This window comes from Apteryx rowi, unplaced genomic scaffold (genome assembly GCF_003343035.1).
Source record: "Apteryx rowi isolate R43461 unplaced genomic scaffold, aptRow1 scaffold_207, whole genome shotgun sequence".
NCBI lineage: Eukaryota > Metazoa > Chordata > Aves > Apterygiformes > Apterygidae > Apteryx > Apteryx rowi.
Window position 1 is genome coordinate 657,124 of NW_020448386.1, and position 18,737 is coordinate 675,860.

The following is an 18,737-nucleotide window of genomic DNA, read 5'->3' on the forward strand; positions in this document are numbered from 1 at the left end:
TAATGAGAAACACCATCTCACTTTATATTTTCATATTGCAAGTATTCTGGCAAACAGCACATCTCTGATCAATTCAATACCTTCTGATAACACTTATGAGTCTTCTTAATGTTTATAATCAACGCACAGAGTGTTGAAGGGTCTTCTAAGAGCTGGAATGGTCAGAATTTGGTTAATTACAGGTAGGAGTCCATGTTTTGTTTTTAGCATTTACAGGATCTACCTGTCAGGGGGAAAAGATGATTTTGGCTCAGGCTTGCACTGGGCTGTGCTCCTGAACACAGCATTTGCCTCCCTAGTAAGCTCAGCACTGAGTTGTGTGTGTCCTGGGGTTCTCCGGTAGCAAACTACTTTCACAGCTTCAGAGCAAATCCCTGGCAGTTTGCATTGCCATTTACTCTTTCATAGGTCCCAAATATAAGGTTTCCACAGGCAAACAGAAGAACCATTTGTATGCAAAAATATTTTTGTAATTTTAGAATCTACTTTGGGAACTGCATTTAGTATAGCTATTTACACATCCACATGTATGCCTAGCAACTTTGCAGTTCATTTAAGATCCTGTTTTAATACTTGTATAAGCAGTAACTGCTAGGTATATGCTTATTAGCGTGAACTTGATTTATTAGCCTGGTTTTAGAAACTGCCTTGTATGTCATTAACTAACAGTGATGTCATGGGGTCTGTGTAAGACTGCCCTAGGGAAAAGAAAAAAAGAGTACACAATGGCTTAAGTGTGAAAAAAATAAACCGGAGAATAGTAAGAACCATGCCCCCCCCCCCAGCTACTTATTTGTATAAAGAGTGAGTATTGACATTTCTAAGCTTCATATCAGTATTCATTCTAATTATATATCCTGGGCTGTAAAGCATTTAATTGGGTTTGTTCAACAAAATAGCTGTCAAAGAACTTAAGCTCACCCTCTGGGCTTAAGTTTGATTACAAAGGGCCCGTCTGGTACTCGACAAGTGGCACTGTACACAAATTAGGCAGTGGAGATCGATATGTGTATGAGTTCTGTGCCTTTAATTCCTTTGGTCTGATATGGGCAGGTCCCTATGCCTCATGTTTATCTGCAAAAGCAATTTCCATGCATCTGTCCAATGTTGAACATGTTGCTACTATCAGAGTCACTGGAACACCAGAATTTTAAAGGAAGAAGTCTACTTTGGGTAATGACTACGTTAAAAGAGCCAGATTTCACTTGGATACCCAAGTCTGGCTTGGTAGACTGAAAGACTGGGAAAACAGGAGAGGTACAACCCAATCCCTAACATCTTTTGGAAACAGAGTTAATAGAGAAGGATGGTCAATTAATCAGAAGAATCCATGGACAGCAAAACATTGGGAAGAAAATTCCTTAGGGAATAAGACACCTAACTGGAGCAGCATGCCAGCCTCTATGGCCAGAGAGGGAAGCAATGGGGAGAGGAGAAATGCATGTAGGGCTTCTAGGGTGAAGATACTGCAAGTAAGTTTTTCTTGAACCGTTGTTTACTTCCATCCATGTCCAACTACTAGATCGTGACATGAGTTCTTATTTTATTGTTGTTTGCTAGCTACTACAAAGAACCCAAAAGGAAATTGTACATGCTGCTGATTGTTGTGAGTATATCTAGTCATATCTTCTAATACTTTGCGTTTCACTGTGGTAGCACAGAAAAGAATCTGTTATCAATATAGGGGTACTAAAAAGAAAAATTAATTCCAGGACATGCTGCCATATGGAGGTTTACAGAAGATCATTAAAAAGCAGAAATGTGCAGTATATGCTAGTGAGTGATGCTCATCATAGAGTCATTTCTCAGAAACAGAAATAATGAGAGACTGTGATGTTTTCTACTATTACTGAAAACATGTGCCACAGACATCATTTGCACCAGAGATGGAAGAAAGCTATTAAATCATAGTTCACACCCTGCAGATGGAGTAAACCATCTTCTGCTAAAGAACTTCACAGATATTTAAAGGACAACATGTGATCTTCTGAGATCCAAGACTAGCAATTACACAAAACATACAAAACTGAACTAATCCTAGTGTGCGTGTTGAAAATTTCACTGGAAATGCCACACGAGAAAGAGATATTTACATTTCTAACTCTTCCAAGCAGTTCTGTATCAGCATTATTACTTATAAACTTGCACACACAAAAAGATCCCGAAAAATCACTTCATTTTTATGTTTACTTTAGCATAAATTATACATAAAAAAGAGGCCATTACATGTTCTAAGAACATTTACTCAGAAACCATTTCTAAATCAGGATATCCAGATGTCATCCCATTCAACTTGGACAAAACATTTGCATCCACATTTCCCAGTGCTCTCAACTCTTCTCCAAATGTAATTCCAAAGTAGAATGAAAGTGGAATATGGGCCATAAACCTCACAGGTCCATTGATGTGTAAAAAAAAAAGTGGTTTATAATCTTCAGAACATATATTACAAAATTACTTAATAGAAGGACAGAAGAGACTAGCTCAAGCTTTTATTGCCTTGTCAGGTGTAAAAATTTATTTATCAAGTATTTAGGTTTACACAAAAGATGACGCTTCAACTGCAGGTCCGATTGTTCATCTCAGCATCTCTTACACTGGAATTATCTTGACATTTCCAAGTATGATTTTTTACAAGATGGCTTAGAACAGCTGAATCTAATGCATAATGGCCTACCTCACAAGCCCAAAGACCATTTTGTGTTTGGGATTTCTGTATTGAGCACGACCCACAGATAAGAATAGCAGAAATCTTAAGACCATTGTAATCCACAAATACTATCGTTACTGCATTCACAGCATTAGTAAACCACATTGCCCTGCATTATTAACATCAAACATTATAGCTAGTCTTAAAGATTTACCACATGCTTTTCTAACAAAATGCCTTTTTTACATTAAAACAGAACTGTTCATCAGAACAACTGCAAGATACGTAATCATCCATTTGGCTTGGTTTTACAATAAAAATAACATCAGTCATCTGTTTAACTTCACCACTTTGTGTTGTGCTCCTTTCCCCTACCCTCCCACTTAAGAACAAAGATATTAAAAACAGGCAGTTTAACTGTAGCACTGAGGTAGCATATTTTAGTTGAGCAGAATAATAGGTCTGCTATTGTGCATTCTCCCCTTTAAAGCATGATTTAAAAAAAAAAAGGGGGGTTCAGTTTCTTTGGAGAAGATAAGTGTGTAGTTCATTTCCAACAGCCACTCCATGTTAAATTCAAAGGACAAAGCGTCTCTGAATGGTAGATATGTTATACCAGACGGAATGAATGAGAACACGTACAATAAGGAGAAGGAACTATGTCAGTTGTGTTAGAACCATAGCTACATTTTAGCTCTATTGCACCCTATTATGAAATGCACCTTTACAGCCTCTGAAATTTAATTTCAAAGATTAGATCCCAAGAAAGGCCAGCTCTGTCTCAGTTCTTCTAAATGTGTTTCACCCAGAAAGGGTCAAATAGGTGTGACAAAACCAAAAGAAACCAAACAGGTCTAGTACAAAATCAATAGGAAATATCAACTTGAGTATATTAAGAGAGTCAAAGTTAAAGTTAAAAGATAAAACACGACTAACTGAAAGAACTGAGAGAGCTTTCTACTTTCTTCACTTAAAGTTAGATCTGGTGTAGCTTTAAAAAAAAAAAAAAAATCACTGCAAGAGTGGAAGTTTAGCTTCATGACAACTGAAAGTAACAAATGATTTCTCAGTTTTGCCCTGCTGGTTAAAAGCTTTAGAAGAAAAAGCTGAAATGAACCTGTACCCAAGATTGTAGCCTTAATACCCAGACTAATTGCTGAAGTAACTCTTACAGACTCCTGCGTATTTTGGGGGAGAACGGCAAACAGCAATCCCGAAGAGCCGCAGATTTCCCTGCTCCGTATGCCACGCTGGTGCAAATAGCCCTGGCAATCTCTGTTGCGCAGTCCATAACCCCCTGCCCTGGGCTGGATCTTGGAAACCCTCCTCCTCTCCTCCTTTCATACAGCAAAGCAAAAATGTCGCTACAGTTATAGCCCCTTGAGCCCGAACTGCATGCAGAAAAGGAATTGCTCTTTAGTATCCTGGAAAGCAGGTAAAGAATGTAACTGAGCTGACTGCTAAATGACCTCTCAGAAAAACATGTAAATGGCAGAGGGAAAAAGCAAATTAAGTTAAGATGACCAATTCAAGCTGTTAGAAAGAGAGATTTTAATGTTAATCTTTCAAGTAATTCAAGATGCACTCCAATATCTGCTATCAAAACTTTTAAGGCTTTTTTGAACACCCTCTTAAATACAAAGGAGTATTAAACAGAAAGAATTTGTTTACAGTAAATACAAACATCTGAAAAAATCTCTGAAACCTGTTTATACACATACTAATAAATTCTTTAATATTTTGTACAACTAGAAGGTGCACAGACTGGCATTCAAGCGGTCAATGTTGGCAAACGTCTGTCAAATAATAACATGATTTACTTGGATAACAATATAGTTTAAAATGCCATAAATTAAAAATAAGTTAGTTCACATTTTTTCCCCCAGCATTTATGTACATCTTAGTCTTTAATGAGATCTTGTAGCCTTCTTTAGAAGCTCCAGGTCTTTCCGTCGGCTTTTGATAGCTCTGGCACAGCCATACTCTTCCAGTTGTAAAGGGATATACTTCTCTATCTGAACTAGCCCTTGCCCAGCAGGACTGGTAAACAACTTAATCCAGGATGGCTTAAAGTTTCCTTTGAAGCCCAGAAAGGCCATGCTTCCTGTGAGAAAAAACAGCTTGGTATTACAGAAGCAGCCAAGTCCATTCAAGTACAACACACTAATGGCTCAGGAAGAAAATAACACACTGCTGTGATATTCTCCCCCCAGGACTCCTTAGTGCATTAATCCAATCTCAACTTCCCATGCAACTAACAAGGAAATATTAATTTGCATTTTTTTGTCATTTGTCATTAAATATTTTGAAAATTTTATTTGAAAACACAACATGCATGACAGTTATAAGCTTGCCGTCTCAATACAGGACTTGCGCCAGGGCTCTGAACTAGAACCGAGAGGCAGAGTGTGGTCTAGACCATGTGGTCTATAAAGCAATCGTCCCTCAAAATACCAACCGCTTTTAATCGCTACATTCAGATTTTGTTAGAACAGGAAGCACTAGACTGGCACAAGGAAGTTTTTAAAAATAGAACCAAAACCCCTCATGTTTGCTGGGTGAGGCACAAAATCTTGGTTTTGAAAAAAAGTCTGAGGAGAAGAGAAATGTGCAAAACTTCACCAACCGTTGCTCTGCAGGTAAGGCGGTTTGGCTGTCCCCAGGGACATTAAGGCTTCTGATATATTAGGACTGTCTATGTCACCTCTTGTGCTCAGCAGAACTATAGACCTGCATCAGAAACAATGCAGAGATGGCAATGGTTATAAATACTAAGTTTTCTGAATATTTTATTGCATGCTTTTACAGTTAGCAGGCCTAATAGCCCACTTGCTTAATAATACTCATGGCAACGCTATACATGGACATAGATAACATTCTCTGAGAAAGCGTTCCTAGAAAATAGTCTGTTTTAGAAGATAATTGTTATTAAAAAACAAAACTGACTTTTAAGATTAATTTCAAAACCATTTGGAAGTGTGATTAAAATACAGTTTGTTTAATGAATAATATTTTTGTATCAAAAAATCACATGAAAGCATTGATACAAAATTAAAATACTAGAAAGTTGATACTTCTGATGCTAACTTTTTCTCCTTGTTTAAAATGGGTTTAGTGATAAGTAATTTTCTCCCTGGATGAGAGAGAGAAGTCACTCCCTAGCAGTTTAACATTCTGTGACGTAGTTCAGATTTTTAGATAGTTTCAGACTTTATCAAATGAAGCAGTTAAACTGGAACATGCAGAATTTTCCAATGTAGCCTGTCTTCTACCTCAAAAGCAAATTTCCTTAAGTAAATGTCATGCAATAACATTTCTTAGCTTAAAAGAACAGCAACTTACAGTTTAACAAGGTCATTTAAGCGCACTGTTAAAATGAGTTTCTCTTTTTCCCTCAACATACATGTTTGGTTCACTTTTAGTGCTTCTGTATAAACACGGTTAGTGAAATCCTTGTTAGAGAGCAAAATATTTCCATGCAGAACTACAGTTTATGGGACATACTGTAAACAAATGTTCATTACACGTACCTTTGTGGAATTCCAGATTTTAAATATCCATCTACACGCTTAATGTCTACTTCAGAAAATAATTTATTTCCTGACACTGTGCCAATGCAGGCATCTACTACAACAATAAGTATACCATTATCCTTGAGGGAAAATATAGTGTCATTGACCTGAATGGGAGGAGAAAAAGATGGGAGGGAAAAAAACACAATTTTTTTTTTTTAAGTTACCTATGAATTCAACAGCTATTCTACTACACTCAAAGTTATCTTCATCTGGTTTAGACACAATGGTGTACAACTCTTCCCCAAAACACTTGCTTCTCACTAGCATCTCTTCATTTTTCTCCTGGAGAAGAGACTTTCGGTGGGACTTCTGAAATTGCATGGGAGTCTTTAGTCACCTGCTTTTATGCGGAGATCATACGTTTCAGGTGAGTTACTGCCTGCCTTTGTAAGTTCTCCTGTTTGGGGAAGCTAACATTCAGATACCGAACTGTCTGCGCTTCTTGCAAGAGCTCAGTTGATCTGCCTCTGCGGCAGTCCCAGTTTTAGCCCCTTTTTTCCCATGAAATGCTCTTATTGCTTATGATAAAATGCAAAAAGGCCCCTAAATTTTGTAGCTTCTGTGTAAAGATTGCTGTGCTAAAAGATCACGATCGATTTGTCTGTCTAGATAATTCAGAGTTTTACTATTTCAGTCAAGACAACGCATTTAAATTGCAGGATGTCTGTCACATACAGACTTTAATCTTTGTGGTAGGAGAATAATGATAATTCTAAAGAGAATTCTATCATCTTCAGCATCACGTACAAGTCTCCTTCAGCTTCCAAACAGAAAAAAAATCGAAGTAAACCAAGTTTTATACAATATCACAGCACTACACACATCAGTACAGCATCAGAACAAATACAGAAATTTCTATGTATTCTTCTGTAATTGCAGTTTTGAAGGAGTTTAATAAAGCTTAATGGTTAGCACAAAAATTATTTCAGCAAAAAGTATTATTTAACAAATAGTTTTTTAAAAAGCAGCCATCAACAACGTATAACAAACCAGATTTTAACAGGAATGTGCAGAGTTTAAACTCTTCTTTACTAGCACGATTTTCCCTCCAGCAGCAAAGGATTTGAATACATAATGGAGGGTTTTGGAGCCTAACTTTCTGAGGGAAAAACATTAGCTTGATGTTTTTTTTAAACTATGAACCAACAGTTATCTGAGTGAAGCGAGCTCAGCATTACGTAAAGCTGTACAACTCCTGTAATATAAACTGCTGAAGAGAAAGCTTTTTAGAAGAAAACCATAAGCAATACTTACAGAAATAAATGCTTGCTGACCTCCACTTAACTCTTTTTTACCAGGAGAATTAATCTGCACAAGGAGGTAGTTCTTGTGAGGATCACTGGTGAATACCATCTGGATAGCAAACAAAACACTTTTAAGTATACACGTGCAGATGTCATCTACATCACACCAGGTATAACTTACTCAAATAATCTATGCTCCAAAGCCAATGTACCCATCTAATCATCAACAAGGCTGTTATTTCTGTTTCTAGCCATGACAATAAATATAATGACATAATTTACCTGAGTTGCGCCACACTTTTTACACAGTACAGTAGTTTTTACTGGCATTTGCTTTATGACAGTTGGCCCTTGGTAGTACTTTGGATAAGCTTTTGCCATGCAGTTACTGATCCCCTTTGCTGAATCTTTGGTCACAATCTTGATCCTTTCACATCCCTGAGATGAGCAATAACTGTGACCATCCCTATTATATTTGGCTTGAAGAAATAAAAACAGTAATCTATGCAAAAGGTGGAAAAAGAAAAAAAAAGTAGATCATTTACTAGAAAGATACATATTTAGATAAAATTTAATGGCTACACTGTGATTTTAAGAAGCAGGGAAATAACTATTTACATCAGCATTTACTTCTGCACAATTGTTTAAGCTATTTCAAAATATCTACAGTTTTTAGAATTAGAAAGTCTCTGCTGACATATCTGAAATCCAACAATTACAGGGGACATCATTACAAATGGATCTGTTCTGAAAAGAGTAGCCACGCCCCAAAACAGAGGCTTGCAGGAAACAAAAAACAAACTGCAGAGCACAAACGTTTTCTTTGATCATAGATCTTGACAGATACCCAGTAACTGTTTGGATATTCGTCTTCACCCACCAACACTGGACAAAGTAGTTGCATTTTTGCATGTTAAGCAAACGCCTGAAAACGCATTTTAGGGCATAGTGGTCATTATTGTTCCCACGGCATAGAGACCGATAATAATTCTTCTATCATTTAATTGTTATCACGGAAGCTTTTAGACAAAGGAAACTTAAATGTCTTTTAAAAGCTACACTCATCAGCACATTTACCACAGATGGACAGAGTAACATATAAGGGAACAAAGCCCTGTATTAATCATTTGCTTATAAACTAAAGAACAAAATTTGCAAGTGATGTATGTAGAAATTTTCTAGTAAGTTTACCGTATCTTAAATTTCCAAGAAGTGTCAGTGTCAGAAGTACTTTTGAAGGGGAGACTAGGACTTCTAAGTACTTCAGATAATTCTGAAAACAGAGTAGTATTTTCAGAAATGGGTATGTACTATCTTCAAAACATTCGTGGAACCAAAACCTTTCTTGAAATTTCTAGAAATTTCAGTTTAACAGGAAGGCACAAATTTTCTTTTAAGACTTAAAGTAACTAGATTTCTTCCTGAAAGACACTGCTCTGCAGCACTCCAGGTACTATGTTTTCCCCAGGCCTGGGGCAGGAAATAGCTGTGACAACTGTGGTATTCTTGGAAAAATATTTTAAGGACAACCACTGTATTTTGGAAATTAGAAGTCACGTAAAGTATTCTTTCACTTATGCTTTGGGCTCTTTTGAAATCGCTTTCCTCTTATGCGGATATTTCAGAGTTGATTTTAAGAGTATCGAACTGGCCATGTTAAGGTTAAACAACCTGCCTTCCTGCAGGGCCAAGCTACAAGGAGTTACCCAGTACTGCTGTCAAAATAAAACTTCTTGTCTGATCGATTCTTTTCGAGTTCCAGCATTGAAGATACAGGTGTATAACGCTCTGTCTTGGTCGACAGAGCAGACGACTGCCTTTGAAAGGTTTCCAATACTATAACAAAATCCGTATTTGGTTGATAACAAAGACCAACACGAATCCAGTCATTCCTGAAAATAAAATCAAATGTATGATTCACCACAGGAACAGTTTGGATGACAATGTGCAGCAAACGGATCATTCAAAAAATAAGCAACAGGAATACAGAAATCCCCCCACATCCTCAAACCAGATCATTCTTTCTCTCTCTGCACAAAATGTTTCATTAAATATTACCCTTATGATGTGTTTGATTTTATACTTCAGATATTTAATTAGTTTATCTGACAACAAGATCAAGTATGCCAAACCACTCAATTCCTGCTCTGCATAACTTCACTGTTTGACACTTTCTTCTCCAAATAATTTTCCTTAAAAACACCTTTAACTTTAGGTGCAGGCCTGCTGTTTAAGCTCAGGCTTTTCACATTTTAATATTTGTAGCAAAAAGTCAATATCCAGTTTCACTGATGGTTGACAACTTTCATGCATGCTAATTCTGCAGGACATTACTTCAATGTTGCTTTATAAATCAACAATAATAAATAAAATAAACATACTTGTTGAAGTTAATGAGATAAAGATAAGTGACATTTGGAGCTTTTCCATTCCAATGTATTGTGTAGCCCTTTTGAAGCATCACTACTGGCTGGTATTGTTGAAAGATGGCTCTCTGATTAATACCTCGCAGAACCATGGGATTGGACGGGTATTCATCTCGTACAATGGTCATGGAAAGGTTCTGCCCATTCCATGTTTGGACGTAAACCTACAGGATATTAAGGGGGAAGAAAAGAAAGAGGARGGGTTTGGACACAGTCTTTTAATCAGTGCAAAAACAAATGAATTAGTGAAGAATAATCAGTGCATTATGAACAGAGATGCTACATTCTGAGGTTCTGAACAATGCAAGACCCAGACAGAACTCTTTTTTAGGAGCCGTTTGTAAAAAGACTGTAGATTTTGCCCATTTTATAGACTAAAAAAGGGGATGGAGAAAGGAAAAGAAAGGTATAGAATCAATTAAGGTGCTGGGCCAAATTCATACCCAACATGAAGCAGAAATCAGAATTTTCTAGGCAAGAGATTTGTAATTCAGAAAGCTGTATTTAATATTTTCATTAAAAAAACAAACAAAAAACCCCCACAAAACCACAAAAACAAGAAAACAAGACCCAGCCCATGAACAAAAGACAGTACTCCAGTGGAAGAAAATCTCCAGTGTAAAAATGTCCTAGCAGATAGGAGTGCAACATGGAACTTATCCTGTGTAAACTCACAGAATAAACTTTTGTTTTTACCTTGCTGTATTTAATATTGTACTCTGTGTTTACATACTGAGAGTTATGCAAATTACAGAACTTGCCTGAAAATACATATAATACATATAAAAGTAGTTGAAATACTTTAGATTAAAAAAAAGAAATCCTTCAGTATTTTTAAAGATAGGGAATTTTGTATGCTATCCCCTCAATTGTTCATTTTCTAGATTTGTTAAAATAGAAGGCTGCAACAGTACTAGCCTGAGCATACGTCCCACTGCAAATCACTCCATTCCATTCTGTATTGTTAATGCATTTGGGGTGCTGAATCAGGTAGTTATCCATTCTGCCAACATAGGTATCCTTGTAGTCAGTCACCGAACCGTCCAGATCATGGAATATTGAGGTCTTGTCACCATCCAGATCTCCATCTTCAAACCAGGGACCAGGTTTTCCAAAGAAGACTTTCAGAGAAACCTGATAATAACAATCCAAATACTTAACTTACTGCTAGGTGAAGCACAAATTAACACTTGCACAATTCCAGAAATAGAGGAATTTGACAGAGTTGATTAAAAACCTTCTGGCAAAGGCAGTGGAATCTTGCAAACAGAATTTCATTTTTTGGTAGTAGGCTCAAGTCAGGTTTTTTGCCCAGCAGATCTTTACTGCAACACACTTTCCATCTCAAACAACATGCCCTTTTGTTCAGGGGACAAAGGACACCTTGGGTGACCTCCCACCAAAAGATAAATTCTGGAACAGGATGTATGGAAAAGATGACTGGAGCCCTTAGATGATAAAAATACAGCAAGAAGAAAGCAAAGCCTCTTACAGATTTAAAAGCAAACTTGTAACAAACTTACATTCAAACCAAATTTCACAAGAGAAATGTTGTTTTTAGGTGTCATCTGCCATGTGTTCTTCATCAAGAAACCAACTGCACTGGTAAATCTGTCTGGAGTTGGCACAAAGTTTTTGAATGTGCATTTGGTAAGATGAATGGGTCCATCATAAATTTGAAAACCTCTGATTGGAAACGTCCTGTTAATACAAGTAAATATTTAATGGTTTTTAAAATAGCATCCTGTAACAATAACCATCACAAGCCTCAACTGGTGTTAGAAATAGGTTTTCTCTCATTCAAGAATCTGGAAAGCAACACGAAGACAATGACTTACAGATCAGATCTTTGTAAAGGAAAACCTATTTCTAGACTTATCTACATGACTCAAACTCCCAAGCCTTGACTCTTTGAATTTTCTTGCTAGAAGAGCGAGCTGTCATAGTCCATCTGCAAATCCGTCCTTTCCCCAGAGGGGGAACACTGTAGAAGAATACTACCACTTGTTCAACTAGCTTGAGTACCTCATGAATCACCACCACATTCACCTCTCAAATAAGTGAGCCCTCACAAGCGGCTAAGTGGCATAAAATCAGTCTGGCCTAGACCTAGCTTTCACCTCTGTGGCAAGGGGTAAGATCTGGCACCATGTTAAACAAGCATCACATCAAGTCAGAGGGGGAAAGAAAGGATCATTATCACAGACAGATTTAGACCATAGTCCCAAACTGTCCCTTGAATTCCCTTTATCTGAAAGCTTTTTCTTTCTTTCTTCCAGGACCAAATGTTTTAAAAGACTAGACTTTCATTACTAAAGTAGGGTAACTTAAATTGGTAAGGAATAAAAATCTTCTGGTGGCATAAAATCAAAACAATTTGCAAAAAGGCAAGAGTGACACAGCTGTCATGCAAAATGTTAAAACTTTGTCACCTTCAACAGTCTTCATCTCCTACAGAGCATGGAAGAAAGGAGCTTATATCTGATACAAAGAGAATTTCTGGGGCAGTAGTTATTTCAATCATAAAATACTTACCGATTTCTAGGCAGAGTGCGCGTTTTATTGTCTATTCCTCCAGTTCCCCAATATTTATTTTGGCCGCTAGGAATCCCATAATTCTTGCTCTCACCTACAAACAGAGACTCAGATACCTCCTGGCTGGCACCTTCATCATTTGGGAAGCTCCCATCACTATCAAAGCAATTTCAGAGAGGAGCTTTTAGTTAATGTTCTCCAGCGGATGAAAACACCAAGCCATGGTACTATTTCTGTTTTTACAATGGGCTTCAAAAAGCAAAGCAGTCTACACTTCATTTATGATACTTAAAGCAATAAATTTAATCATTAACAATATTTCAGACTAATTGCTTAAAAGGCTAAATACACTTGCGCAGAACTGGCATTGCATTTTCTTTTCTCCCCTTGTAGTCCTGCGCTTTCAGAGCCCACAGCCACAATTCTAGACCCATTTTGTTGTTACCTAAACTGACAACAATTTCAGCATTCTACCAAAGTCATTTAATTCTCTTGTATTAAAATGAGACTCTGCTCACTTGAAAGACTCATCCTCTTCCTTTTTCTACTCAATTCTTCAGGGAGAAAACCAAAGCTGCCTAAGGAGTCGTACTATACCAAAAACACTGGAATAAAAATGACCCTTTTGCTGAAAAGGCAGCGAATTGTGGTGTAAAGCCAGCACATATTGAATTAAAGGGCAAGTTCTGACAGCCATGTCAATTTACAGCCTTAATAACATATTTTGCACCCCTGGAAATAGATCTGGGCCCCAAAATGAAACTATATCCTTGTGCAGATATACCTATTAATTTTGATAGAAGTATTTATATTTTCTAAACTTTTAAGCAAGTAAAAACACAAGTGATTAACACAAAGTACTCACCTAGCAAATGTCAAACCTATTCCATTGTCTGCAAACCTAAAAGAAAGTTTTTCAAATCAAGCTTCAAGTCATATTTTCTGAGTTATCCTTCAGTAAAATAAGAGCACATCCTGTTTTGAACTGCAGAAAGCTTGAGTTTTTGTATTAATGAAATTCAGAACCCCCCCACATTTATAAATTACTCTTATAAAAATGCTGATGTTAAAAAAAGATCAAGTAATCTTTTATATATATTTAAGCGGAAACACGATAGCTTCAGGGAAGTCATAAAAATCTCAGTCCAAATGTATGGTCTTAACCAACTTTTGGACTTCATTCTTTTCTATTATGCAAATTTTGTGCTTCCATTTAAGGCAGGTTCCCATTTAACCATGTATAAACTTGTTTCATCTAAAGTAGTGGGATATTGTGAAAGTAGTGGAAGATATTGAGAAGCTCCCAGAGTTAAGCATCAGTCCTCTCTTACAACCCTGCTGTAATACATTGTCATAAACACATCTTCTGGAGAAACTTCTTACCCAAATGCAGCTGTTTACCTCTGGATACCTACCCTGAGTTCTGAATGAGGATATCCCCTCCCCTGATCCAGGCCCCATGATCGTTGTTTTTGAAAGAGATCAATCTGTCAATCAGGGCAGCAACTCGGGGCTTTTCAGGGTCTGCATCTTGATGAGGCCGAAACCTGGGACAGAGAAAACAAATGCTTAAAATAAAAATACTATTTGTTTTATATGTGTCATATGTGTAGGGCTGAGAGAGACTGAAAGCTAAACACTCACACTCATCGGAGAGGCAAAATCAACTCTGCTTCGTGTTTGGAAGTGACAGAAACCAAAACTAAGCGCATCTGCAGTTCTCCATTTCTAGAAAAGTGTCTACATGGACCTAATCATGTGGGAGCTTCTCTTTTCTCAGAACTCTCCAGCCCTTTGTTCAACCTCCCTCAACTTCTCGGGCTGCACCTCACTCCCCCTTTAGCCCCCTGCTTTTTCTCCCTGCCTTATGTATCCTCTCCCCACTTCTATTGCGGCATTAACATGAGAGTTTGCTGGAGGGAATTAAGTCTCCTTGGCAGGATACATACACAAGGCTGCCCTGCACCAGGCAAGAAAAGGCTGGAGGTTTGTCTGACTGTTGCCTCGAACTCGCATGGTGTTGAGGAGCGCTCCTTGTTCAAGCGCACCTGAGATGGTCCTGTATGTCAGCTCAGGTGAGCACTCCATACTGCCACCAAGATGGTCTCATAGGGTAACTTATGGCTGCGATCTATTTTAGCCAACAGGAAGAAACGGCCAGATTAGAGACTGGTGGAAGCTGTCACATAAATTAACCTCAAAATTGCAGACGAAATGCATTATAATACATAATAGATTATAAAACATAATCTGCTCAAATTAAATTTTTATAAAAGTACTTATTCCCCTTATCCCAACCATCTTGCCCTCTATCTGGGATCTGCTGTATCACGATCCCTGTCTCTGGAAGTTTCCACATGAGAGGGGGAAGAAGTAGGGAATGCTTGTTTTTGACAGTCTCTGGATCCTTGATTAATATTAAAATTCCTCAAGTCTGATTCCATGCACAATTATTAGTGACCTCATATCATTACATTCAAGTAATCAGCACAGTAATCAATACAGTAATCTTCCTGAACTATATTTTCATTTTTAAGGTTCAGTGATCACAACAGAATATCGATGAATATAACTACTCAGTATTTTCCCTCCCATTTGACATTTGCTCACTAAGCACAGATATTTTATTTGAAGTTCAGGACAAGACTAACCAGACACAATATAACCTGGAAATCTCCCAAACTCTCCACTATTGTCTCTCACTGTCTCATTGCCTCTCAATGTGTTTGATTTGCACTATCTGAGCAAATAACTTACTATAAAACTGTACCACTGAACTATGAACTCCGACTCTAGGAGGTATGCCAGGAAACTTTCAGCAGTAGGAAAGGCAAGTGTATGTATTACTTACCACTTGTACGCCTTTTTCAAACAAGTATTTAAGACTGAACCATAAATCAGAAAAACAGATTTTAAAATAAACCTTTACTTTTAGCAGCAATACCAGAAAATACTTTGACCGTGACAACAGAGCATGGTTAAAATGAATTCTAAAAGGCTGAAAACCACGTTGGGCAAAGGCTCAGGAGGAACAGCCAGCTCCTTTAAAGCACACCATGCTCTGTTGTTCCTAAAACACATGAACATATCAGAAAAAAGGTATGACCTTATTTTTCAGTTATTAATATAATGATTAATTAATATTAATATAATAATATTTAGAATATGTTTTTCCTCATGTGAATGTACAAACAATCTCAGACCCTATCCATTTTTCACAGATTTGATAGAGAATATCCTTTACCTTGCATTGTTGTCCAAACAAAGGTATTCTCTGGGATCGTCAACACTGGCATTAGTTGTTTTAACACCCTTATCAATGAACAAACCAGCCTGAAACAAACAAGGAAAGACATTTCATACTATCCAGCACTGAAGGCTTTTAACTAGTTATCTTCAGCAATAAATACAAGCATTAGATTTTTAAAATTAAAAAATTACAATGCATTCAATACACTATATTACATACTGTCTGACCTTTCAATTGGACTTAGCTGACATATTCTCTAGAAAAAAAACAGATAATCTATGCTAAAGGGGGGGGGGGAATTACATGGGATCAAAAAAAAAAAAAAAAAAAAAAAAAAAAAAAAAAAAAAGGGGGGGGAGAAAAAAAAGGAGAAAAAAAAAAAAAAAAAAAAAACCCCAAAAAACCAACCCACCAAACCACACATACCCCCTATTCCTGGAAAATCATTAAAGTTCATTCTAAGTTTCTTTCACATCATCTGATTATCTGAGGTTTTAGACTTTCTTCCACATGCTGTTCTGGACAATCTGGAAACCAATCTTGTAGTGAATTCAAAATATTCTCACACATGTCACCAATGGAAAAAAAAATGAACTGTGCAAGATTGTTTTGTCTTTTAGTTTAAAACTCAATCACCTTTACCACTAAAGCTAACTTTCACCCAAGCAATCATCATCATCAACTTGAAACTCAGTAATATAGTATGAAAAAATTTACTTTCGAAAATAAGAAGGAAGCATTTGTGTGACTAATTTAACAAAATAAATACACTACAGCTACCTTTACCTGTGATCCAAATTATGATTAGAAGTGAGTGTTGCTGTACAAGTAGATCTTCGGATCTGCTACTGGAGTTAGTTCTTTTAACATGTAATTTAGCACTCAAATTCCTATCTTTGTTTAAAGATATTGGCAGTTACAGTGCTGAAACACTTTTTTTTCCCTTTACAATGCACTTTTGGCTTCAATACATTTTAATTCCAATCTGAAAAACTGCCCTACAGTCACAAATAGACCTTTCCTTAACATAACTTCTATAAAATGGTGCACCTACACTTTGACAGTTAGGTGGTTGAGGTACTAACAAGTAAAATCAGAGTATATTTTTTTGGTAAGAAAACATCCAAGACTTTGACAGAGAAAGATTCTGCAAATAAATACTGATCCTGGTTTTTTTTAGGTAAGCTTCACACTAACAAAAATAGATGTCTGAAGTTAAGTAGCTTTATAAATGTCATAGATATCTATACAGACTGCAGCTATCTTCCAAGTGAAAGCATCAGTTAAAGGACTTGAACTGACTTTGCTTAGCAGAACATGGAAAAGATCAAAATCACTTTAACAAAACAATAAGAAAAGCCTGCACCTAGACTGAGAACCCTCTAACAAAAAATTGCTGCCAATAGGCAGACTTCTAAAGGCAACTGGAAGCATAATCCCTAATCAAACTGTGTCACCATGTAGAAATACCCGAGTTACTGTACATGAAAGACTCCAGGAAAACACGTCACAGCTATTCTATGAATCACAACCATAATAAATCTCAATACTTCTGGGACCAGCTTTCTTCAAAGTAGGAAACAATGCTGCCAGGAAAACAGAATCGCATCTGAAAATGTTACTCCTGAGACAGCGTATTTCACTAAAAGTATTAATTGATTTCAGCTGTTTGTGCTCTAAGAGAATATTAAACACTGTAAGTACTTGAAGCAAAACATTGCAAGAAACCATGCACATGATTTTATAAACTGTTCTACAATACCTAGACAGACTCATGCAGGTCAGTAACAGCCCAAGACATCACCCAACTGGATTATCATTTAAACAGATGAGTCCTTATATAGAAAAATAACAAAAAATTTTAAAGTTCTTTATTTATGAGATAGTGCACTACCTTAAAATTGGAGTGAACCCTGTTGTTATAGAAGATTCCTAAAGGTGTAAGCTCTGACTTAGTTTCAATGGCTGAACCATAAGAATCTCCCGTAGCAAACTTGTGAAACAAATACCATATTCCAGCGTCCTGCAAATAAGGAGAGAATAATATTACTTATAAGAGATACAACAGTGCTGATGTATTTACTTCTAATCACAAACTAAGCTCTGTGTTAAACAGAACTTGGATACTTTAAGTAAGGCAGCAGATATGAACAAAGTCAAAATTAACTTTGCACAATGGAATACATTCTTCAAAGTAAATCCTCTGAACAACTGTTTGATGCGAAAGTAAAAGTTTTCAAATAAGACTGCATTCTAGTGAATAATATTTATTAAAAAGCGTTTTGCTTTTCAGTGAAATTATGCAACACCATACATTTAAAATCCTCTAATATTTCAAATCACAAAAAAGCATCGAGTTCATGTAATTTTTACATTTGAATTACACTTCTTTATATATACACTTTGTTTCCTTTTGTTACTAGTAAATGATGCTAGTTACTGTAAAATATTCAAAAGACCCTTCTCTCCTCCTTACTACTTAGTCAGACTAAGGTTTGTTCATTTCTGCTCGCATCAGAATTTAGTGACATAGCCAAAAAAATAAGCTCACAAGAATTTTCAGGGAAAAGAAAAAGAAAAGCACATCAAGAAGTCTGGCCAGTTCAGAGCACTGTGCCAATAACATGCAGTAATAATTTCAGTGTCTGTTAATTTTCTCCACTTCCTCAACATCCCTGTTCTTAAAGAGGCTACATTTATCTGCTAAGACAGACCCATAAAAGTTCATATTCTAACCACATTTGGGCTCACAAGAGGTGGCACGGGGATTGTGCCAGAACAGCAAACACAAGTATGAAAAAAATCTTGCACAACTACATGCTCTGCACTCTTATAAAGTTATGGGGGGGGGAGGGGGGAAAGCATAGGGAGCATTAGAAGGTTAAACAGAAACCAGAGAACTGCTGCATATTGAGTGCTCTATATTATGAAAGGAAAAAAGAGTTTTCATCCTCCCCACTGTTCAAGAAATGTTGAAAAGGCCAAATCACTCTGGCTTAAAAGAATTCACAGATTTCACTCTGACAGAACATACTCATTTTCCAAACACCCCTGGAA

At 36.8% G+C, this 18,737-nt stretch overlaps 1 protein-coding gene across 7 annotated transcripts in view; it reads right to left on the reverse strand.

The window, feature by feature from the left end:
• Positions 1–4,184: 4,184 nt before the first annotated feature.
• Positions 4,185–18,737, reverse strand: part of CEMIP2 (cell migration inducing hyaluronidase 2) — a 53,227-nt gene continuing 38,674 nt past the window's right edge. For 4 of the 7 annotated variants that reach the window (XM_026064046.1, XM_026064047.1, XM_026064045.1 and 1 more), the window contains 14 exons: positions 17,575–17,703; positions 15,675–15,763; positions 13,846–13,977; positions 13,296–13,331; positions 12,431–12,586; positions 11,419–11,596; positions 10,814–11,029; positions 9,851–10,059; positions 9,176–9,361; positions 7,752–7,971; positions 7,480–7,578; positions 6,181–6,329; positions 5,277–5,380; positions 4,185–4,754 (listed from right to left, as the gene is read on the reverse strand). In XM_026064046.1, coding sequence (XP_025919831.1) covers positions 4,558–4,754; positions 5,277–5,380; positions 6,181–6,329; positions 7,480–7,578; positions 7,752–7,971; positions 9,176–9,361; positions 9,851–10,059; positions 10,814–11,029; positions 11,419–11,596; positions 12,431–12,586; positions 13,296–13,331; positions 13,846–13,977; positions 15,675–15,763; positions 17,575–17,703 — 2,100 coding nt within the window. In that variant the 3' untranslated portion in view covers positions 4,185–4,557. Of the gene's footprint in view, positions 4,755–5,276; positions 5,381–6,180; positions 6,330–7,479; positions 7,579–7,751; positions 7,972–9,175; positions 9,362–9,850; positions 10,060–10,813; positions 11,030–11,418; positions 11,597–12,430; positions 12,587–13,295; positions 13,332–13,845; positions 13,978–15,674; positions 15,764–17,574; positions 17,704–18,737 lie in introns of those variants that run through there. The other 3 variants (XR_003253219.1, XR_003253218.1, XM_026064048.1) reach the window with 3 other exon arrangements.